Source organism: Sander lucioperca, chromosome 10 (genome assembly GCF_008315115.2).
Source record: "Sander lucioperca isolate FBNREF2018 chromosome 10, SLUC_FBN_1.2, whole genome shotgun sequence".
Classification (NCBI taxonomy): domain Eukaryota; kingdom Metazoa; phylum Chordata; class Actinopteri; order Perciformes; family Percidae; genus Sander; species Sander lucioperca.
In genome coordinates, this window is record NC_050182.1 from 27,681,769 (window position 1) to 27,707,010 (window position 25,242).

The following is a 25,242-nucleotide window of genomic DNA, read 5'->3' on the forward strand; positions in this document are numbered from 1 at the left end:
TGTGGAACAAGATTATACAGAGGAGAATGACGCCACCTATTGTATCGGATGGGTATTTATCATAACTGTATGAAGAATTTATGGATATTTTCAACGTTTTCCTTACAGTACTGTATAATCAATAAGACGGACGCCATGGAGAACACTCAAAACAACACTTTACTGAACAACCGGAAGTCGTCACATTGCATTATGGGTAATGAAGTCCCTACCGCTTTCCGCTACAGTTACAGCGTTCTTTTTCACGATACATCGTCTTTGTCTCGTGTGTTCAAGTCTTATAATCCTACATTTACCTTATTTCTTACTCTGACAGTCTTTTGAATTCTGTAATAATATTCAACTCGTTCACAACATGCAACAGCTTATTGTACCAGCTAGCTCTGGCCCGCAGCATCTCTTTAGAATCTAAAGTTTAGATCACTGAAATTAAGCATTGAAAACCTTTCTTTCAAGAAAGCAATATTATGTTTAGAACATAAAGCTGTGTTCTTGAGATCATAGATCCTAATCACGAATATGATACAATTACAATACGTCAGAATTTATTTTGCTGTGTGGGGAATTAAATATCAAGATAGTTGCACCTCACATGGAATGTCTTAATTGTGACGTAATGTTAGTTTGTTGCTGAGTTTTAACCATACAAATAAATTGAATTCTATTGCTATGGTTTTACTGCAGGCTATTCAGTAGCCACAGAGACCTTAAACTTTTGACCATTTTTGGACCCTCTGTCCTCCTCAATGTTATCCTTTATTCTCAAACAATGTAGTGAAGCTTTTAGTTTTTTATATGTTATTTTGTAAGTCGCTATTGTTGATGGCTCGGACCCGCAGTGCGCTCCGCGCCTGCTATGTTCCCACATCATGTGATGTACAGCAGCCAAGCGAGGATCAGTGTGTGGAATAAAAGGTATTCCTAAAATGTGTCTATAATCCTTCAAGCAGATCGCTTTGTCAGTCGTATTGTAATTTAACGTAACAGGTTGACCAAATTAAGGCACTTTCTGGGGTTTTCGTTGTCATTTATGTTCATGATCTCACCTCTTAACTCTTGGCTAACTATGTGAGCTCATGCTAGCTCGATAGTACCAACATTCACCCAGGCTGAAGCTGGGGCGCAGCAGCGGCAGCGGAGCTTCTAGCCGACGGTCATTTCCGACAGCTCCGTATGGATTTGACGTCGGCATACATTGTTGCTTGATGTTTTACAAAAGGTCGATTACCGGTGATTTCGAAGATGGGGGAACCTTGTGACCTTAAGCACTTCGTAAAGTGAGTACCTTCTGAAACACTGATTTTTACTAACCGTTATATTTATTGTGGTTTAGCCATCTTACTACACACAAGTTAAGACAAAACATCACTAGCTAGCATGCTAGGAAAGCCGGGTGCAGAGACTCGAGTGTCCTTAAACGGAAACGTATAATCAAACCATTCCTGCTTATTCAATCAATTAGAAAAGTTACGAGCTCCCCACTTGTCGAGAAATTAATTACTTTGACATTACAAATTCGGCAAAGATCGATAGGTGAAACATAAGTTAACAACAGTAATGTTAGCCCAGTGGCTGCTAGTACAGTGCGAGAGTTTGCTAACCTAGCTTGCGTTAGCATATGGTGCTAGTAGAGTTTCTTGGCTAGCTGTCTTCGTTTATAGAAACAAATGTTTGTTTACCTCTGCTGCACAACCTAAAAACCCGCCAGCCGTCACACTGATTGCATTTCCAAGCATATAATTGTTTGCCAGTCAACATTAACAACATGAATAATGCATAGCATAACACGAGCTAACGCTTTCTTTAAAGATGGCACACGAATGCTCTCTGTTAGTTAGCTAGCTTACCCAAGTTAGCTTAGCTAGCTTGTTCTGATATTTTGTATAAACCAGCGTCATAGCTAAGTTCATGTCATCTTACCTGCCTGCTTACTATTTATACATATGATGTAGTATGACTAGTTAGCACATATTGATAAAATGTCACTTAATGATATGTTTGCTAGACATCCTCTACTCGTTTTCATAGTGGGTAGAAATATCTTTTTAAAGGCCATGTTTTGGCTTCATCAAATTCTCGCGCACAGGCCATGCTTTAGTTAGTTTCCTTATTTGCTTCAAACAAGTCCCGTTTGTTTTGACCTGTTACTTCACACAAATCATCATTGTACACACAGGCTCTGTTTTCTGTAGGTCACTTACTTGTGCTTTACATATCTAATAATGAGATGCATGTTCTCTGCTCGCCCTGCATCCATGTTTTTTTTACCTATCTTCGACCATTGTAGTACTATTTATAAACCATAGGTGAAAGTTTTACTTTTGTTGTTGCTGTGATGCAACAGACGCTACAGCAGTAGAGAGTAACAGCCCACCAAGCTGAGAAAAAGGAAAACCCTTATCCCATAGCAGACATTCATATTAAAACGTGCAACTGGTCACACATTGCAACGATAGATAACTTGAATATCAGGCATGGACGCTTGCAGAAGTCGTTAATACTCAACGGTTGAAAGCATGTGACACCACATACTTTTTGACATGGTGTACATATAGACAGTGTGTTTTGCACAAGTCACATCCACTATTATACACTATTAAAGTTAATGTTCTCTATTGGATGACGTCAAAATTAGAAAAGTTCCTGACAGAGCTGTAAACTGTTGTGAACAAGCTAGACTAAGTTCATTGCAACCCTATCTTTCTTTTTGTCAGGTGTGCCATCACTTTGGAGGGCTCATTTCTCTGATTTGGATTATTCTTGGCCAGCAGCCTCTTCAGGCCTACTAATCCTAGACGAGTTTCTCAATGGACACTCTGCTCAAGTCCGAGATCAGGTATTAGACAGCACATAATGCTACTCAAAGCGTATGTCTTGTTCAGAGTAGTTTGATATGCAATTGGAAAACAATTTTAGTATAGTTTTCCAAGTTGTTTTTTGTTTTGGATGCAGTCTGTCCAGATATTTCTGGCACATATTTACTGTTAAAACATTTTGATATCAAGGTCATCCTAAGTCCAGGCCTTGTCATTATTTATACATTGATAGTTATTAGACAATTAAAACTACAAGACTATCCTCTGCAAAATGTTTTGGGCTCTTTTTTAAGTTATAGCCTATGTCTGATAACATGTTGTCTTCACATGCTTTTATCCATTTATGAAGTTTTTTTGGACCAGTGAATAGATGTGTTCGGTACAGTGTAGCCACATATACAGTATACAGTAGTGGTGGTAGAAATACCTCTAAATAAAAAGTTAAGATGTGTAATTTTATTCTTTTGCATGAACAAGATTGCATCATTAGCAGGGTGCAAAATTAAAAAAAATTGGCCAGTGAATGTTCAAATTTTACCATCCACTTTATAGATTCTTTCTTTTTTTATCGGGTGAGTGAAGCAAATCTACCAGCCTTTTGCATATTTTACCAGCGTTTGGCAGGTGGATGGTGCTAATTTTGTACCCTGATCATTAGAAGAAAGGAGACATTTTTTTAGAGAAATAATGTCAGGTTATATATAAGCTGATACCCAATAACAGGTATCAGTTAATATAAACGATGGATAACCACAATGCTTTGCTGCTATTGGATATATTATGTTCAGTCATGCTCAAAGTTTGTTTGTTTACTTGACACATGAAATAGTTCTGCATTACAGTTGGAATATATATATATATATATATATATATATATATATATATATATACACACATACATATATATATATGTATATACACATACATATATATATATGTATATACACATACATATATATATGTATATATGTGTGTGTGTGTGTATGTATATATATATATATATATATATATATATATATATATATATATATATATATATATATATATATATATATATATGTGTGTGTGTGTGTGTGTGTGTATGTGGTGTAAAATATTTCAACATCAAGTTAAAAAGGTGAAGATCTTGGTCTAGTAGGCCCAATCAATTAATCATTTGAATGTAAGCTGCTTGTTAAAGCCTTTTCTATATCACAGAATGTCACTGCAGAAGTGTCTCATTTTGAAGGTCACAGAAAATAAAAGGAAAAAAATGACCCAATTGTTTCCCAGCACTCACATTGGCCTTCATTTATCAACCTAACGTAGAAACCAGCGCAGATATGAGCGCAGAAATCTTCTTACGACAGGCTTCACGTGTGATTCATGAAACGTTTGTGTCACACCAATCGGAGCGTAAGAATGGTTGTACATTGATAAATGCAGCGGCTTTGAGGCCTCGCCCCTACAATTTACAACATGGCAAGATGTAATCCGGCTGAGAAGCGGCACTTTTCAGAGGTAGAGATTGAAACCCTGATAACTCAGGTTCATTTGCACTAACGTGTGTACTATTTGGCAGCCTGAAAACTGTTTAAATTAAATGCTGTAGGAAGAATGCGGAATGGAAAGAGATCACTGATGCAGTCAACAGTGTTGCCGTGGTAAATCGGACTCCAGCTGAAGTTTATTTAATTTATACATCCTTGACGTATGCTGTAGTCTTAATAGTAATATACAGGCTTATATTGCAATAGCTTAGGCCTACATGGTGTACCTATATTTAAATAAACGCACAGTAGCGGAATTTATGCAGTGGCTTTTAGTTTACTCATGTTTTTTTCATCGTTCACTTGTAGCCATTAACAACACTTTAAAAGAGAAACGAAAACCTGAAGAATAAATAAAAATGTTGTGTGTTGTCATGTTTCCTGTATTGAGTATCATTGCCAAACATAACACTAATAATAACAATAATATCCTGTCTCATTCGTATAGGCCCCAGTTGGGGCTGTGCTGGACGCTGCTCTCTGGGCATCGGGTCATCTGGCTCCATCACTACATTTATGGCACCCTGTTTTCCTGCGCGATGTTGTGCAGAATCCCACAGGCTAAAACAATGTTGCAGACTTTTTCTGCCGTGTATAGTAGGGTCCCCCCTGCTGATGCAAGACAGAGCCATCTGCCCTTAATCAATCCGATGGAGCGCTCCACCGTGGCCGGTGCGCACTGTTGTACCGGCGCATAGAGGTCCTCTAAAAGAGCCAGATCCGCCATTGCTGATAAGTGATCAACTGATGAGTTCTCCTTCTCCTGTTAAACTGATTATATGCTGCACCGCAAGTCCACACTGACTCGAAAACTTGTGTACACAAGTTCAGACCAGATGTGAGATTTTATCACAGCCTACGCTCACGTTCAAATTGATAAATGCCTTGCTTTGCGTAGGAATCGGCGTACGCCCGTCCTACGCCTGTTTTAGGTCGTACGCACATTTCATAAATGAGGGCCATTGATCCTACCCTAAGGAAAACACACTTTAGGACAAAGGAGACACAAAACCCCAGTCATTCACCTTTCTTACATGTTAAATACTTACATCCCTGTGTTTTCTGGCATCTGCTGTTTTTTTTTTTTGTTGTTTTTTTTTTAAATTGGCAGCACCAGTTGCTATCTTAGCAATGTAGGGAGGGTGGGGGAGAGATTGGGAGGGATTCAGGGTTAGGAATACAAAAAATTGATTGTTAATTGATAGAACTGTAAGTCACAAAAATGGTTAAACTCATGTTCATCCCATCAACACTGAAGTGTTCTCTTTGATGACCTAACAATTGAAATATTAAAGACAGACTGTCTTTCCTGTCATACAAATGAATTTTTTTCATATGGCCTTTACTTTAAAAAATATATATATAAATAATTATAATACTTATACTATGTATGTATGTATGTATGTGTTATATATAATTTCCGTTTAGGTATTGCAGCTCTCACAATTCATAGCAGCCATAGTGTATTTGTTTGGTTTCTCAGTGGTGTTGTATGATATGAAAAAGTGAATGATAATTTTTGGTCAGGTACACTTAGCCTAACCTTGGCTATATTTCTGTTTGACAAGAAGTAGATGGGATATTAAAAGCTTAGACCTTGAACGTGTGTCTTGCAATCTAGGCTATTACTGTGGAGGCCATCTCATTGGACACATTTGTAGTTAAAAAGGCCCATTGTTGCTTTTCTCTGCATGGTGGCTCATAGTTTAGCTATGTAGCCTCACAATAAGAGACAGGACCTGGGGTTGAATAACAATCCTGTCCATCCTGTTTGAGCTGGCATGCACTTTTCATGTATGCATGGGTTTCCTATGGGTGCATCAGTTTTCTTCTACACCAAAGGCTGACTCCTGCTATTGAGCAAGTCACTGGCTTCAGAACTGGAGTTGGTTCTTAGGCATTAGGGAACCCAGCCAGCTCCATAATGGTTAGAATGGATCAAATGCAGAGGGGATATTTCCAGTTAGGGTTAGTTTTAACACGTTTTTCTGATATCCAGTGTGGCCTCTGATAAATTACTTTATTTTAAACTGAGCTGTTTTATCGTCCTGTCCCCAGAACAAAGCGGTAAAGCACTTGGCCTCAAGGTTTGGTAGATTAAATATTCAAGAACATCAACACCATGCAGTATTTATGTACTGTTGAGAAGAAACACCCTAATAATGATTAATTATCACTAGGGCTGGATATCATTTAAAATATTTCATACTGATACAGTGACTTCGATATCGGATCCTAAACAATACTTTTTTCGATACCGATTTTATAAAACAAAAAGAAATTGCAACATTACACATTATGGCACAAATCTTTTTATTTTTCAGCTCCTACTACGTGAGCCTCGTCTCTGTGCGTAACGTAGTTTTTCCTGCCTGCCTCTGCGACGTGTAATGTTAGACAGCCAATCACAAACATTATTAGATCTTGGTGGAAGCATGCTGCATGCTTATTTGCTCACTGACGCTAATGAGATTTACTCGATACTCGGTACTTTAGTGGCAATTCTGTCGGTGCCTAAAAAGTATTGAATTCGGTACCAAGCCCTAATTATCACTGAGAATACTGATTTTAATTTTTTCACCATCATCAGATAACATACAAAGTTCATATGAAAAGACACTGTTATTGTTCTGTTAAAATAAAATAAACATTTTAGATTTTATTTTTATTCAAGTTACTATGGCCACATACTCCCATCTTTAAGCTATTCCATTGGTTTATTCTCCATGTAAAGTTTGGGATAATCCACTATATGTGCAATCACTAGGCCAGTAAACATGACAGCCTGAGGAGTACTTCCTGTCATTTACCTGCCATTCAAATCCATTACTCCCAGTCACTGTCTGACTGAGCATGTATAGCCTCGACACTATATGACTGCCCTGATTTGGCATCGATCCTAGGAGTTTTGTCACATGCCAGCCGTGTCCCCTATTTCCTGTCACTCTCCATAATTTGAAAATGACCAAAGTGGTATGGATGAAATTCAAAAATGGATTCTATATATGAGTATTTTCTCTTTGAGACAACAAGTATGCTCATTCATAGTATGACAGGCTTGCACTTCAAGATTTGGGAAAACTGCATAAACTGTGTAAATTGATTTCTGTCTTTCCTCTCTCTTTATGTTCCCTTGACGCACTTATGTAACCACAGAGAGGAAGGGAGTAGTGCCTCGGTAAGTCTTAACAAAGTTAATGACCTCTGTCTAATTTCACAATATTCAAAAAAACTCAAATTACAAGTGGTCTCTCTTTTATTGTAGGTGAAGGTGGAGGGCCTATCTAAGGCAGCTCTAATCAAAAGCCTGTCTCCCAGAGTCATGCTATCCAACCATCTTTTGCCTAAAGGGACCAAGATGAAGGTCAACCTAGAGGATCAGGGTCGACAGAAAGTGTCCTTTAGCTTCGCACAGACCAAGAAGCCCCTGCAGAGCGTGTTCTTCATCCCTGCCAGTCCTGACAAGTCTGTTGCTGAGCCTAACGCTGCCTTGTCACAGTCAACCTCAGACAAAGAAGGGCAGAAAACAGACAGCAAAACTGAGCAAAACCAGACACCCATGGTGCAAACACCAATGGCAGAGACACCTTCTCAAACACCAGTCTCCTCAGCCACTAAACTGAAAACCGTCTTAGCAAAGATGCATTTCAAGAAGCAAATTCTAAGTGTCTCTGTGACTGAAGAGAGACCAACATCTGTTGTGCCAGAGGAGCTACACTCTCCAGAGTTGCAGGTTCTACAGAAAACAACAAGTGCAGCTGAATTTCCAACACCCCAGCCTCAGAATGTTGTCAATGTCTGCCCCTCTGATAATGCCCAGATTGAAGCCCCTGAGACAATGGTAACCCCTAGCCTCAAGAAGACAACTGCTTCCTCAGGAAAAGATGGAGAGAGTTCCAGCAGTGCTGAGCAGGATAATAAGGTAGACAAAAGGAAAACCAGGTCCCAGTTTGATAGTGCTCCCCCTGGCTCAGAATCTGATGGAGATTTAGGCCAGATATCTTCTAGTCGCAAATCAGTTGACTCCAGAAGTAAAACAACCTCTGACAGCAGAAGCAAAGAGGTAAAAAAATCTTCCTCTGGTTCACATGTGGAGGAAAAGGAAAAAAGTTCCTCTAAGCGGTCAGAGAATCATGAAAGATCTTCTAGTTACTCCAAACCAGACCGTGATTCTAGACACACATCCTTACGCTCATCTCGATCAGACAAAGATCGCAGAAGGTCCAGGTCTAGATCACGGTCTAGATCAAGAGGGTCTCGAACAAGTTCATCTCACTCCAGATCAGAGAGATCCCGAGGTGACAGAGGATCACGCTCCGAAAGGTCTTACTATCATGATTCTGATCGGAGATCACACCGGAGTTCTCCACGCAGAGAGAGAAGACGCTCTCGCTCTCGCACTGACAGAACTCGGGACAGTTCTGACTCTGAGGATGACCATAGGAAGACAAGGACAAGGACAATTGACTCCAGTAGATTATCCGCCCATTCAAGTTCACATAAAGAGTCAAAATCATCTTCCTACTCAAAGTCTGAGAAATCCTCTAAATCTGCAGATTCGCCTCACTCTTCAGAGATGGATAAAAAAACACAATCTTCAAAGTCTGAAAGAACTTCAAAGCGACTATCAGACTCTGATTCCCAGCGCAAGTGCTCTCCTGATCTGGGCTCGAGTTACCGTAAATCTAGCAGCCATTACAAGTCAGAGACCAACAGCAAATCCTCTTCTTCCAGTATGCATACTCACCCTCAAACATATGAAAAACAGCAAAAAAGCAGCTCTAGTGACTCTGAGGTAGATCATAAGGGAAAATCACAGGCCTCTGACAAAAGCTCTGGCTCAGAGGAGAACTGTAAAAACTCTCTAAAGAAAAACAGTAGACCGGACTCGAAGCAGATGACCCCTTCTAGATCTTCTGTGAACACCAGCGGATATGATAGACAATCAAATGACATATTTCACAGCCCTGGCAAAGCACCATCATGTGCAAACACCACAGAATCGTATTCTCAGAGTGAAATCGAAAAATCTGATTCCCAACAAAGTGGAAATGAACATAGAAGTAAGGACTTTAAAGACATGGTATCATGCACTGATAAGAGTTTGCAAGAAGAGTCATCCAAGAGGTCAAAGGAAACCAAATCAGATCTTGAAGTTGAGACCTCAGCTATAATCTCGAGTGAAAGCCTAACGCATGTAAATGTCGCCCTGGAAAACTTGACCAATGTGAAGAACAGCCTTTCTTCTAATTATCAACCACACGTAAAATCAAATGCAGACGTCTTAAATTCATGCAGTAGTAATGATAGTATAATGTGCAGCCAGGACAAGAAAGATGTTGACTGTTTACCAGGGCCAAAGTCCTTACTTGATACAACAGATATACCTGTCACCCATGATGTCGAGCAGAACACTAAACCAGAGATTGTTAAAGTTTTAACAGTCGGCACAAAATCTGTTTCATCCTGTCTTGAATTTGAGGATCAGCTGACACGTGAACAGCAAAATATGGATACTGTTAAAAAGAGTAGCAGTACTACCAAAAAGTCCCGATGGGATATTGTTGGGCAGGACACCTCAGAGAGTGATAATTCACAGAGGACACTTTGTGCAGAGAGTAAGCCTACTGTTAAAAAAGTGATTTCTGTCAAAAAAATTGAGTTTTCTAAAGACAGTTGCCAACAAGACTGTGACATTAAAAATACTTTACAGCAAGAAACTGAAACACATTCCAAACTGGTGAAGCAGACTGATATCTCTACGCAGGAAGTCGGCTCAGACAGCACATCCATAACCGATAAATACAAAGACCAAAGTGAGCCTTCACAAGCAGGCACCAGCATTGACCACTGTGACTTAAAACTAAGTGTTTCTCAAAAAATCAACACAGATGAGCCTCTGCATGTAAATGATACATCACTGGTTGACAAAGCTGCAAAGATGCAGCGTTGGAATGGCGATGATCATGAAGAAAAATCCAAGGGCAGCATTAACAAGAGCAAATTGAGTAAGAGAACATTACATCAGGATGCATTAGGAGGACAGAGTGAGGTTAGTGATAGTGACAATTCGGAGTATGACTCTGATTGTGGTGAGGCTATAAAACGATTACACTCTGTGGTGGTGGTGCCAAAGAATTCTTCCCTAACAATCGATACACAGGACACAGGAGCTTCCCCATGCAGGCTAATGAATAGTTCAGAACTACAGAATGTGAATATCATTGAAGTCCCAAATCAAGTCCCACAACAAAGGCAGGGCAGTCCTTCAGCATTCTTGGAGACCAGTGGTCCCTGTGCTGGTATTAATGATTCATCCCATAGCAGAGTGTTGTGTCAATCCCAAAGTAATATGATTGATAGCACCAGTCACTTGGAGGGTTCCAGCTCCATCAGTGCGCAGCCTTACATGGCCGGTCATATCGGTGCCCATGGAAGTGCCACAGATCCTGCCCACAGCCTTGATAATTTCAGACAGTGTGCGCAAGGGCACAAACAGCATAATGTAAGTAGCAGAGGTGAAATCATGTACTCCCATTACCAACATGATGATTTCTCCAATGCTGACAATATCAATGACAAGAATGGATTCAGCCTGGGTTGGGATTTTTCACAATTAGAACAACCCAGTAGTACATACCAGCAGCCCGATAGCAGTCACGGGCCACATCTACCAAACACTAAACTGACTGAAACCTCTCCTAAGGAACAGGAGCACCGGCAGAGTAATGCCACCTGGAACCACCAATCCCCAAATGCACAGACTAGCAGACAACCCTACCTTCATGTGCATGAACGTTATCAGGATTTTGCAGGGGAAATCCATCCTGACTCCCTAACTAATGACCACGATGACTACAGTGGGGATAAACTATCTGATCTCAGTAAAACAGCTGTTGAATGCAGTGGACCTAACACTCCTGGGTCATCAAGCTTTGTACAAGGGCATGAAATAAGCAGCAACAGCAGGGGAACTGCTGTGCCTGACCCCCCTAGAGAAGACAATTTTAGACCCCACAGAGGCCGGGGCCCTCCCAAGAAAAGGCGGCCAGAGATTGAGTCAGATTCAGACAATGAGGCAGAAGCTGGGCCTGCAGGCAAGAGGGAGCGTCAAGGAGATGCTGACGTCTCTAAGGAAACTCATGTCAAAGCCATGGTGCAACGTCCATTACTCAATCTGCGAGAATTTCAAGACGCCAATAAATGGAAAGAGTTTGCCAAGTCTAAGAAGATGCCCCCTTACTTTGACTTGATTGAGGAGAACCTGTACTTGACTGAGAGGTAAGTTGGTATTTAGCCTCATTAGATAAAAAAATATATTTTGTTTGTACAAAGAATAACCTCATATACAACATGTAAGTGCTTTCAGACTGAAATGTTTTCACATGTCTTTTTGCAGAAAAAAGAGCAAATCTCACAGAGATATCAAAAGAATGCAATGTGAGTGCCCAGTGCTGCCCAGAGAAGAGCGTGCAAGAGGAGTATTAGCATGCGGGGAAGACTGTTTAAACCGGCTGCTGATGATTGAGTGGTAAGTTGAAGAACACAAGGATTTGTTTTTAAATATTATTTATTATTAATTTATTTATTAATATTAAACAGGGTTTGCAGGGATCCTAGGTTAGGAAAGCCTGGAAATACAAAAAAAAACATTTTTGAATTGGTAGTAAAACAATTGCACAATTTGTGTAAAAAGGTATAGACAAATACTGTTCAAATACTTTTATCAGATTTTCAACACCCTGACCAATTTGTTGCTTTAACAATAGGAAATCTAGTAACCTGGTGTAATAAATAAGAGCTGGTTGTAAGTCAGTACAAATTATGATTTTTACCATCCAAATTCAGCAAATTTAACAACAAAGTTAAGCCCATAAAACATGGTATTTTGCAATTAAAAATGTGAAGGAGCCTGCCTGTTTACGCACATATGTCTTGAACTATGATTTTTTTTTCCCCAGCTCCTCACGGTGCCTGAATGGAGCCTACTGCTCTAATCGACGCTTTCAGATGAAACAACATGCAGACTTCGAGGTTATCCTCACAGAAGACAAGGGCTGGGGTCTACGGGCAGCTAGAGACTTGGCTCCGTAAGCCTCTTAAAATCTTTCAATACAACAGGACTCCAGACCATTTTTTAAAAATATTTTACAGCTCCTCTCTCTGGCTCCCCCATCACTCAATATTTCCCACACTGGGTGTTAGATAGTTAAACACTCTGCTTTTCATGGAAGTTCGATTACCTTAGATATGATTGCTTCAGTGTTAACAAAAAAAAGGTAGGGAGAGCCTGTATGAGGCAGAGGCAATAATACAGTACATTGCCAATAATAATACTTTGTTTACATTTCTGAATGTGCAATTGTTAATCACCATTGAATTAAAACATGACTGTAAACTAAAATAAGACAGCAGATTGTAGTTTCTGTATTGATTACCAAGGCATTTATCAGTAACAGTTACAATGGCGTAAATGTGAAAAATTGCGCTGCAGGTCGATTTTAGGTGTGCGCCTCTAAAGTTTCTGCCTGTGCCCCTAAATTCTTCAGATAGGGGCTAAAGTGCTCCAAAAGTTGGTCTGGAGCCCCGTACAACATTTTAAAATGATTTTTTTAGCATGTATCATTACTCTATTGTATTATTGTATTACATTTGTATTGCTATCTCAGAAATACTTTTGTACTGGAATACTGCGGGGAGGTATTGGACCACAAGGAGTTCAAAACAAGGGTGAAAGAATATGCTCGCAATAAGAACATCCACTACTACTTCATGTCTCTAAGGAATAATGAGGTAAGTTATAATATGACACATTGCATTAATGTTAATATTTAAACCACAGTCTGGTTTAATGATTCAGGTAAAGTGGTCGAATAGTTCACATTGCATTATGTCTCTTCAGATCATTGATGCAACGCTGAAGGGTAATTGCTCTCGGTTTATGAACCATAGCTGTGAGCCCAACTGTGAAACCCAAAAGGTACAGTGGCAACATAAATAATACTCTTTCACGTTTAATTTACTAAAAGCTGACTTACCTGATGATGATTTTTATCCCATTTCAGTGGACTGTCAATGGCCAGCTTAGAGTTGGGTTCTTCACCTCCAAGGTGGTCCCTGCAGGAGCTGAACTGACGTTTGATTACCAGTTCCAGAGATATGGGTACTGTTTTTCTGCAGTTATTTATTTCTCCACAGTTGTATTTTGTGCCATCTATTGTGTGTTGCATGTCTGAAAACACTTATGTGTTATGTTGTGATATGTGATATGTTTACATACATACGTTCATAAAGAGTGGATGATTAACCTTTTAACTGATGGTTTAGCTGTGGTGATTTCACCTTTCACTTTTTATTTTATTTGTTCCTACAGCAAAGAAGCACAGAAATGCTTCTGTGGAGCCCCAAGCTGCAGAGGCTTCCTGGGTGGTGAGAACAGAGTTAGTGTTCGGGCAGCTGGAGGGAAGATGAAGAAAGACCGCAGTCGAAAGAGTGCTCTCACCACGGTCAGTTCTTTCAGTTATATAAGAAAGTGTGTCTTGTCATTGGTTTACATTTTGCTGCCAGTAATGTTAATGTGATTACACTTCCACATGAGAATCGCGGCCACAACAGTTTAATGAATCTGCTTAAAGTGTTATATTTCAGTTATTAGGTTATTTTGTTTTTAGCCATATTGATGTTAGCACTGTATTGTATGGATACACGCCAAAAAATTACTCTAAGCCAATTTCTCCAAGTAAAATGTGTTTATATTTGATGATGACATCACTTTGTCCATCCTCAGGTTGATGAGGAGCTTGAGGCGTTACTGGAGAATGGAGAAGGCCTATATGATGAGAAACAGGTGGTGTCTCTCTGCAGACTAATGGTCCGAGTGGAAACCATGGAACAAAAACTCACCTGTCTCAAGCTCATACAAGTATGACCTGAATGGTTTTGATGCCTTTTTGTTATATTGTTGATATATGTTGTTATCATTTGCACTACGTAATATGATGATATGTTTGTGTTGCACAGGATACTCAAAATCCATCATGCCTGAAGCAGTTCCTGGACCATCATGGATTGTCTTTGCTGTGGATCTTCATGGTGGAGCTTTCTGAAGCTAAAGGCAACAGTGCCAATAACATCAAACTGCAGTTAGAGGTGACATATGTCATTGACGTTGCATTAAACATTCATAATGTTGTGACTGAAGTAACAGGGAATTTTTCAAATCTCAGAGCCTGCACGGTCCTATAGACGGCCCTTTGCTGTTAGATCGCTGATAACTTATGATTTTGTTTACAGATTATGAAGACCTTGGCTGTGCTGCCTATCTCTACTAAGAACATGTTGGAGGAGAGCAGAGTCCTTACCTTCATCCAGCGATGGGCCCAGACAAAAACTTTTCCTCACCCTGCTGAGATGGATGGCTACTCCAGTGAGAACACCTCCCGTGCTCAAACACCCCTCAACACTCCTGATGGATCCTCCACCAAACTGGGACCAGAATTGGATGGTGACACCTCCAAACCTGCTGTGTACCGCCGCCTGAAAATCATCAGTGAAAACAGTCTAGACAGCGCACTCTCGGACGCTAGCAAAGCATCTGATGGGAAGGAGGAAGAGGAGGAGGACGATGATGAGGAAGAAGAAGAATCCTCGCATGCAGGACTTCCTGATGGCAAACAGTTGAAGGAAGAGCCTGTGTGTGAAGCTGCAGATCCAACGAAAGGAACAATGGAAGAGTCGGTTAAAGAGGAGGGTCAGGTCAAAGGGGAGGAAGAGGAAGAGACTAGGATGAGTTCAAGCAGTCAACACCAACCTCAAACTGAGGAGGTAAAAGAAAAAATGGACTCGGAGATAGAGATTGAGATGAAAGAGGACACGAGTGAGGGTCATACGGATGAACTTGAGGAGCCAAAAGAGCCTTGTCAAGAACAGGAGAGTGGGGAGGAGCAGACCACTCAGGCAGTGACAGAAAAGGCTGAACTAGAAGGAGACCAGCCCACTGTTAAAGTTCTCGAGTCAGAGATTCAGTCCATCCAAACAGATGTTGCTGATCTTCCACCTGAGCCGCCTTTAGAAAATATGGAGGCCCAGGCAGAGACGCAAGAGGCTGGAAAACCTCCTTCTGGCTGTGAGGCGCCGCCTGATGAATCTACCACTGATGCTGCCCAAAGCTCTGAGACCCCTGAGGCCAGTATGCCCTCTGAGGTCATAGTGACACCCGTGGACCCATCAGTGATAGGAACTCCTTCTCAGGATGAAGAGGAAGGTGTCTCAGATGTAGAGAGTGAGAGGAGTCAGGAGCCCCCACTCAATGCTTTGGACATTTGTGGCATGGCTGCCAGGCTTCTGGACAGCTGGAAGGATCTGAAGGTAAGCTCAAACTGATTAGCTTTTAAAAGCAGATGTTGTGAAACATGCATAAAAATATAATCTAATATATTAAAAAGAATTATATAAAGTTTGCATAGAAGTTTGAAGTCAAAGTTGTGCTTGTCCTTTCAGGAGGTGTACAGAATACCAAAGAAGAGTCAGGTGGAAAAGGAAGCAAATGGTAAGTTTATTCCAATGCTTTTTTTTTGTTTTTTTTGGGCCTAGAATTTTTTCCATATGATTTTGGCTAACTACATTTTCTCACAGATCGCAGCCGAGATCGAGACACAGCTTTGACGCCACGCACAACTTCTGGTAGCCGAGAGCGTGAAAGGGAGCGGGAGAAGGAGCGGGAACGTGACAGAGACCGAGATTATGACCGAGACAGGGATCGAGACTGGGACAGGGAGAGAGACAGAGACCGCGACAGAGACCGCGACAGAGACCGCGACAGAGACCGCGACAGAGACCGCGACAGAGACCGCGACAGAGAACGCGACAGAGACCGCGAAAGAGACCGCGACAGAGACCGTGATCGAGGCTCTGACAAAACTCCACAACGCAGCACGGAGAGACGGAGGAGACGCTCCACTTCACCACCCTCATCCTACGAGAGGAGCAGCCGACGCACTGAGGAACGGTAATAATTCTTGTGTTGGGGGGGAACAATGTGAAGAATGTATTTCAAGCATAGTGTTATCTTTGTACAACTGTTTGTCATAATTCATCAACTGTGGTCTTGTTCTCTGGATTTTTTTAAGGTTTGACTCCTCTAACAGCAGCAAGACACGGGGAGTTGGTGGAAAGGATCGCAACAAGTTGTCCACAGAGGAGCGACGGAAGCTGTTTGAGCAGGAGGTTGCCCAGCGGGAAGCCCAGAAACAACAACAGCTTCAACAGCAGCAGCAGCAGCAGCAGCAGCAGCTTCAAACTATGGCTTATGACCCTGCTCTGGCCTATGCCTCCAGCCCTGGCTTCATCACCTATCCTCCTGGATATCCCATCCAGACCTTTGTGGATCCCACCAACCCCAATGCAGGCAAAGTACTGCTACCTACCCCTCCGGTTGAGCCCACCCTGAACTATGAAGAGACACCTCCCCTGCGTCTTATCTCAGACCTGGGACTGTCCTCTCCATCCCCCACTTCCCAGGCCAATCCAGTCTCTAATCTTTCTCAGCACATCACCACAACTGACCTCGCCACTGGCAACCCCCAACAGTATGCCCAGCCAACTGTAGCAACTCAGGACACAGGTGTAGCTGTCCTCTCTGTACCCGCCCAGGTGGCCCCTCAGGTACACGGCCAGCAGAGCTACACTACTCTCTGGGATCCCACTACTCAGCAGGCAGTGACTGTGCAGACACAGCCTGGACAGCAGTATGCCACAGCTCCAGCACAGGCTCAGACACAGACAGCCATCTATTACCAGGGTCAACCATGCCAAACCATCTACAGCATCCCCACCGCCTACCCACAGGCCAACACTCCCGTCATACAGGTAGGGTGCTGATGCCTGGTGCCTGGGGCTGATGTCCTCTGGTGATTTTTCTGTACTTAGATTGTCTAATTGCTCTCTAGCGTATACAGTTTCAAATAGCATATATTAGTGCCATTAATGTGGAAAACTTATATTAAAGGTGTAACAATTGAAATGTTTGTGGTTTCATTAAATATGTTACTGTAATGGTAATATATAATTTAGCCTAACCAATTTTATGTTTTTCAGCAAAAAAAAATCAAAGAAAAGATATCTTCTCTCAGCTCAGCAATCATAGCACTCGATTGTTTGTGCATGCCTCAAACCTTTAATCCATCTTGTGTATTAACTCATTAATGAACACTCCAAAACAATGCAGCACATGCTCAAAACACGGTAACCGATTTCTGATTGTCCATAGTGAGTATGATTTTGTGTTTGATTAGGCATACACCGAACCCACAGCCAGCTACCTGCACAGCCAGCCTGTGTATCCTGGCCATCAGCAGGGAGTGGTGGTGCAGCAGGGAGGCACAGTCACCACCATTGTCACATCCCAAACTGTCCAACAGGTAATGCATACTTTGTCTAAAATGGTGTGGTTTTTTTTAACACATTGACTGAGATATCACAACTGTAAATAAAATGGATATTAGTAAAGGAAAGATATTTTGTTTTAGCAGCATGAGGTCACATTATAAAGTCACTGTTTTGAAGGATGCAACAGTTTATTAGGCAGTTTAAGTCTTTGGGATATTCAGAAATCTGTATTATTATTTTTGTAATTTTGAGGAAAGCTGTCTCAGTGTAACCACAAGGGGGTAGTATACATCTAAATTATGCCACTCCCAAGAGCTACATTATGTGGGTCCTGTATGAAGGTAAATATGTTGCAAAATGTGAGAGCTTGTAGAATACGATGTGAGAACTTGCAGAACAAAAAATCTGAACTTGTATGTTAAAATTTGCACTTGTAAAGAATATTCACACACAAGTGATCTGAAAGAAATACATTTGCAGCTGTCATTGTCTTCATGTAAATATCAATCTACACATTTTTGAATATTTTTGTATTTGTAACATTTTGTATATTTAAGTGCAAATTTTAACATACAAGTTCAGGTTTTTGTTCTGCAACTTCTCACGTCATATTCTACAGGCTCTCACGTTTTGCACCGTATTTACCTTCATAGTAAAGCCCGACCGATAAAGGATTTTTAAGGCTGATATCGATACAAATATTTGGTGATTCAGAAATCCGATCTATCGGCCGATATATGTTTAAAAAGAAATATCCAGAAACGCGTAACAAAACATAAACAGATTTCACTAACATTAGTTATTTGTAGTTATTTGAGTCCTCACTAAAATAATATGATAATGCAGTTTAAAAATAAACTTGTTTGTTTTATTGTCACAACAGAACAGATGAACATCAAAATATATTAAAGTTCTGATAAATAAAATGTATAAAAATACAAACTTAAGAAATGAAACTTAAAGGGTTAAACACGAGTGTTGCCAACAGGGACGTTGTAGAGGCCCTCTGGTGGACAAACTATGCAACGCCAACACTCATAACATGCTTGGAGGGTGTTTCGTCCGTTTTTATTTTATTTTTTAAATATTCATTTATCAGCCATTATAAATGCCGATATTATATATGGCCGATAATATCGGCCTGCCGATATATAGGTCGGGCTCTACTTCATAGTCCTTTCTCATAATGCAAAAGTACCTTTTAAGATGTGACTAAAGAGAACAAATAAAGGAAAGGGCTCAATGGGCTCCATTTGTAAATGAGAATTTAAATGCAATCATATATGACTTTACAGTTCAAAAATGCAGCTTAAGGCCCGATCAGACAGAGTGGGTTTCAAGAAAGTCTGTGCAGTCAGTGTGCCTTGCATTTTGCAACTTGCAAACAAGCACCGTCTGATCGCGGCCTAAGTGAATCAGGTTCTTTCGCTTGGCAAATCCAAAAGAGGTACTTCAAAGTGAAGCTACATGGATTTGCTGCTAATACTTATTTTCCATTTCTTCTCATCTCCAGGAAATGATTGTACCCAACAATGTGATAGACCTGCCTCCTCCCTCTCCCCCCAAACCCAAAACTATCGTCCTACCTCCCAACTGGAAAGTGGCCCGGGACCCTGAAGGCAAGATCTACTACTACCATATTGTCACAAGGTTGGTATTGCTGTGTGTCTTTGAAGTCGGTGTTGTGCCTCTAGAACCCCCTGCACTGCATTGTATTTCTATCTGAAATCACTTCCCTCTGCACAATAGGCAAACACAGTGGGACCCTCCAACCTGGGATGGATGTAGTGACAACACTAGTGTGGACCATGAATCTGAGATGGACCTTGGAACACCCACCTATGATGAGAATCCTTCCAAGGTGAGCTTTTAGCAGTCATTGTTTTCAAAGTGTGCTATGAAATGTAAATATGTGTAGCAGTCGTGCGCTCGACTTTTGTGTTTTTTAGATAGTAGCCTCATAGTGAACGGGATGATAGTAGTTGACAATGAGGAAGAATCCTCTTTAGTTTTTCGTTTGGTTTCCATAAAGCGTGTGCTTGAATGCAGAACATGATTATAGTGTTTGTTCCTGGAGGTAATTGAAGATGTGCACTAGTGATTACTTTCAGCTGTGTCTCAATGAGGGGAAAAAAGAAAAAACCTCAGCACGACACTCTATTCAGTGAGTGTTATGTTCTCGCCGATGACTCCTCGCAAAATGGCTTCATCAGACATGGAGACAAGGATTTAAAGAGCGATTCCACTCACTCCACCCCATGCTTAGCTGTCTGGCCCTTAGGGGAGGGATGGCTCAGCTCATCTCTTCTTCCTCTGCCTCGTTTGTTTTCCCTCTTCATTTTTATCCTGACTTTGAGGATAATAGAACACATCTGGAAGACCTATCATTCATTTATTGGCGGTTTTATTGTGTTATAGTTTAAGTATGTAAGTGTCTCTTTATAAAAAAAATGTAACGGAGTTAAAAAAAACAAAAAAAACAACTGAGATGGAGTGAATGTTTCCCACAAAGAACAGCTACAAGGTCATGGAACATTTCCCAGCATGTGTTTAGACAGTGGTCCAGCACTTGAAACTATAGCACATGCTCTGCACTTGTAAAGTGTCCAATATCACTGTTTCTGGATTCCCGGCCCTGGCACTGTTTGTGAGTCCTTCGTGCTTGCTTTTGATCTTCATCACTTTGTTGTGGGTATAGGCAGTCAGCTGTTGCCTGTTTTCCTTAGTTGTTGAAGGCTGGGGCCAGAGAGGCAGCATCCTGGTAGGATATCCCTGCTTTGTGTCAAGTAGCTGGTGAGCAAGTGCTGTTTAATGCCCCCCCCCTGATCTTGAAAGCTACTATTTTTCAGCCAGTTGCCATGTTTGAATTAGATGATGCACAGGTAGGGCCTCACTTGAGTGAGAAAAGTACTACCATGACATGGTATTACTATCTTCCACTATAGCTAGGAAAAGTCTTACACACCGATGAAAGAATGTCAGTGTGGGCAGTTAAATTCTTTGTAGGGTGTCAAACGAGGCAACATTTGGTGTACAGTTACTCTTCCACTATATTGAGTAAAAGAGGCTTCATAATGCGCTACAGAAGTGATCAATGTGCCATTGCAGCCAGGTAGCCTCCAGTAATAGCTTTTTATTCAGGCTTATGATTGGCCAACATGGCATTTTGGTTAGAGTTATATCGCCACCTGTTGGTTTGGCGTGACAGGGCTTCAATTGTGTTTTTGCGCTTCATCTTGACAGAGATTTCTTTTAAACCATGCTTGTGTGTGGGATTTCTTTTGAGAATGAAGGAGGAAAACCTTGTTTTTCAAAAATACCTTTGTATGTGTGGACTTTGCCTTTGACTTGCCAGGCCAAGGGTTTAATGTGAGACATTTGTTTGCAAACGAGTATTTTAATCATCTCATCCATCTCTTCTATTGTGTATTTACAGTTCTCCACAAAGACAGCTGAAGCAGACACTTCCAGTGAGCTGGCTAAAAAGAGTAAAGAGACATTTCGCAAAGAGGTGAGCCAGAGTCTCTGTAAACAATGTTTGCAGCAATGTTATTTAACTCCAGATGCTTTTAATGTTACAAAACTCTTCTAGACACAAACAAAGTTTTCATTTGTTTAACATATTATTCTGTTTTTTTTTAACAAGTATTTTTCTATATGTGTGTTCATGTTCCTCAGATGTCCCAGTTCATAGTGCAATGTTTAAATCCTTTTCGGAAGCCAGACTGCAAACTTGGACGTATCAGCAACACAGAAGATTTCAAACACCTGGCTAGAAAGGTAAGATTAAACAATAAGATGTTCACACATGCTATTAGAAGCGGTAAACCTCTCCTTGGCCTCTATGTGGTCAGAGCACAAAGAAAGCATTGGTCAGCTTTTAACTTAAAAGGCAAAGTTTCCTCCAAACCAAAACTTCATAATCGAGCTCCCACAAATTCTTTTTCTAGCCAAATGTTTGTGTATTGTGCCTCTGGAAGAGACGAAGAACACATTGTACATGTAAACTATTATCTCCCCCTCGTTTTGTTTTACTCATTCCTTTCTAAAAGCTCTTTTCAACCAGTGTCTCTTCAAAGGGCTGCATTCTGTGTTTTTTCCATGGTCCCCGGTGGGTCCGTGCATTGTGTATTTAGGGAGTGGTTTGCACTGAGTGCCACTCGGACATACCATGACTCTGAGGACATGGGCACAATAAACAGAAAGACGAGTTGGGCTTCACTCATTTAGAGATTGTTTGTCTCAAATTGTAAAGAGGCGAAGTCACTAAAAGAGAATTAACCATCCAACCACTCTACCACAAATTACATTGTAATTACATAATTTACTGTAGTCTGGTGACGAGAAGCATGTCTAACTCTTTCCTCATCTCTGCCCATTCTTCTAGCTAACTCATGGTGTTATGAATAAGGAATTGAAAGCTTGCACTAATCCAGAGGACCTTGAGTGTAACGAGAATGTGAAGCACAAGACAAAGGAGTACATCAAGAAGTACATGCAGAGATTTGGAACCGTGTACAGGCCCAAGGAGGACACAGAGGTGTGCTAGCTTAGAGGCCACAGATGTTAACTTGTCCTGCGCAAACAGAGGAGAAGCACAGCTTTGCCTTTCCACTCACTCCTTGTACGCATGTACGTACTGGCCAGCCTGAGCGGCGTAGTAGTTTCTTACACGTATTTATGACTAAAAATTGGACTGCTGCCCAAGAAGCTCTCCAGGCCACGTGGATCACAGAGGAGCTCCGTTGATAGTGACGGAGATTCGAGTGTCGCTGAACGACCCGAAAACTCCAGGTGCAGTGTTCTCGAAGGATGACACTGCGGGGTACTACAGAGACTAATGTTTTCACTGACTGTTTGTTTGATTTTAAGCATTTTTTTTTCTCCATTTGTGGCTCTTAAATGTTCCCGAGATGATCACCTCAATTCCACTTTTTAAACTCTTCTAGCCCTGAATGTGGATTACTCTACAAAATCAGATTTGGTATCATATTTATCAGAGTTGCTTTGTTACTTTTCACTGTTAAAAATGGATCAATGACAGAACAGTCCAGTGCTTTTTCCCTCCCACTTCCATTTTCTTGTGCACGCTTCAACCCCCAGTCACTGACTGTATCTGGTGCTGCTTTTAACTGGGCTGTGGAGGTCCAAGCTTCCACTCCTCAAACCCTGCCTTCTTAACCACAAGACTTTGGATCCTCTGTTGTTTTATGAATGCATGATGTAGGTTGAGGTCAGCGTGGTATCCTTATGGAAATTCCTATGTTTTCCATGTCTCCTGTGTCAAGTAATATGCCCTCACTGGGATGAGCTTTTACTTACAGTACACTTAGGGATCAGCCAATAACCAGCAGGTTGGCTACGTGATCAATATGTCTTTTATGAATTGATGTATAATACCGGGAGCAGGGTTTGAATGCTATGTTTGATGTGCTGTTTAGCCATTTCCTGTCCGACCCCTCTCCCAACTAGTTCTGCCCTGTTTCCTCTACTTACAGGAATAATGCTGAAAATGAAGGTTGTAGCATTGCATTTTTAACAGTTTCTAAACATCTTGTGTGTTCTGGTTCTTTCTATCTGGTCCTAGTTAGACGACACTTTGATAGGTCTTGCTCCACACACTGTCGCTCATTAATTTCAGAGATTTTTACGGTTGTCAAGGTTAGTTTCATAAGCATTAGGTCACTGATTTCTTGCAGCCTATTAAATTGCATTAAACAAAGTTCCAACACATGTACATTGCTTTATATGTGAATATATTGAATACTAGTTTTGGGAATGTTTAAATAAGCAGACACTTTGTAAAAGGACTATCATTTCATGATTGAAAGTGTAAATAAAGTGTAAAATTACCAAAGCTGTATGCAGGAGAGTAGGGTCAGGGAGCCCATCCTCACCAGCTCAGCCCTCCTGATGCAGTTCCCACATCAGTCTGTCAAACTTAGGACCCCGCTGACTCACATCCCTTTATTTTATTTCAGTGGTGGGGGAGATTCCTTTTTTTGTTTATTATTTTTCTATGTACAAAGTATGTTTCACCCTACTTTACTGTAAGTATTGTGTAAGCACATTGTCATACTGAGTGTACAAACATTTTAAAAGATAATAAACCTTTTTGTAAAATGATATCCATTTCCCTGCTTTGCAGTTGGATTGGGTTCACTTGGGTCTCAGTTAAATAGACTGGAACAGATCTAAGCAAATGTGTGTGACCTCTTGACATGATTGACTGCTGAGTGCACACCCAATCCCATTTTAGATTGGCTCCCTCTTCTAATATGGGGTGCACATGGCATGAATGCCAGTACAGCGCATACGAGCCAGATGTTTGGCCCCAGTGAATTACATCAAAGTGATCGACTGCCTTCATTCGAGACGTTTAGTGTGCTCTAAATATGGAGACCTGTGACGAGTAGAGAGAGGCGCTGCTGTGCTTCTCTCTTTTCGGTCCCAACCCCCCTCCCAGTGTATGCACATTCCGCAGCCCCATGCCTGTGTGATCCAGACCACAGTTAAGCAGTCCCGTCTGGAGTTTGTGACGGCATGTAACGCAGCCCTAGGCCGTGCAAGATGCCTGCTCCCACTTAGAACTGAATGCAAAGAGATCATTAACAGATTTGAGTGCAGAGCAGAGGGGGAGCAGGCATCAGATTGCACCTCAGAGAGAACCCTTCCAGAATATTTTGAATAAAGCTTTTATTTTCATTTCACCCTCAAATCATTAAATACCTCTTAACTGAGTTCCCTCTGGGTTTTGGATAGGAAATGTTCTTATACACGAAATCCCTTGATAAGGGGTAGGATATTCTAAATATGTCTGAACTTCACTGTGTAATTCATCAAGTGGGTTTTATATTTTACTGTAAGTGACAGACATATCTATAGGAGTGTGGTTGTGGTCCAGTAATTTTCGTATTTCCATTTGGTGGGTCTTAGTGTTGCTATAAATTCAAAAGGCATATAACGTAGTCTATCCAAATTACATTAGCAATGCCTGATTTTTTTGCTAAACTGCTAATTGTTTAGGGCCTATGTATGCCACAAGGGTTAGGGTTAGTCACTAAACTATCAACCTACAGAGGCCTCTTGAATCTTTTTGTCATTTGTACTCTTAACCCTCCAACCCTTTTTATTGTCATCCCCATTTATTTCAACCATTTATCCAAACTATTATTTTAGCTGCTACTTTAACCGTGTAGTTGTCAATTAGTTTAATCTATGTCAACTGTTTATCCATTAGTTTGAGATATTTTTATCATTATTAAGCCATCACTTTTAGCTGTTTCAGCGTCTCTGCTTGTTTGCTAACTAGTTTTTTAACCACTCCTAAAACAGTGTTCAGGCGTTAAAGATGACTCGATATGAGGATTTTTATTGTAATTCTTTTTTTTCTTCTTTTTTTTAATTAATTGAGCAACTCTACAATCACCACAAGCAACTGCAGTAGTATCCCTGAGGACAATCACTGATCTACGGCATAAAGACTTAAGTATCATCTTAGGTCCTTCTGT

General features: G+C 40.9%; 1 protein-coding gene across 2 annotated transcripts; it reads left to right on the top strand.

The window, feature by feature from the left end:
• The first annotated feature begins 854 nt into the window (after positions 1-854).
• setd2 (SET domain containing 2, histone lysine methyltransferase) lies at positions 855-23,859 on the top strand. 2 transcript variants are annotated; one of them, XM_031299082.2, is made up of 22 exons: positions 855-1,277; positions 2,715-2,836; positions 7,502-7,523; positions 7,611-11,626; positions 11,745-11,876; positions 12,307-12,435; positions 13,015-13,138; positions 13,248-13,325; positions 13,411-13,508; positions 13,719-13,851; positions 14,133-14,267; positions 14,366-14,494; positions 14,639-15,712; positions 15,845-15,893; positions 15,980-16,352; positions 16,474-17,212; positions 17,638-17,763; positions 19,245-19,381; positions 19,481-19,592; positions 21,168-21,242; positions 21,410-21,511; positions 22,119-23,859. In XM_031299082.2, the coding sequence occupies exons 2-22, from the start codon at positions 2,808-2,810 to the stop codon at positions 22,278-22,280; spliced, it is 7,974 nt and encodes a 2,657-aa protein (XP_031154942.1). In that variant the 5' UTR covers positions 855-1,277; positions 2,715-2,807; the 3' UTR covers positions 22,281-23,859. The 2 variants fall into 2 exon arrangements, with proteins under 2 accessions (XP_031154942.1, XP_031154941.1); XM_031299081.2 differs by lacking the exon at positions 2,715-2,836.
• Positions 23,860-25,242: the final 1,383 nt, after the last annotated feature.

Coding starts and splice junctions, on each gene's coding strand:
- setd2 (XM_031299081.2), top strand. CDS start 1,243: ATGGGGGAACCTTGTGACCTTAAGCACTTCGTAAA. Junction 15,713..15,844: donor ACAGCTGGAAGGATCTGAAG/GTAAGCTCAAAC, acceptor TTGTCCTTTCAG/GAGGTGTACAGAATACCAAA. Junction 19,593..21,167: donor ATGATGAGAATCCTTCCAAG/GTGAGCTTTTAG, acceptor GTGTATTTACAG/TTCTCCACAAAGACAGCTGA.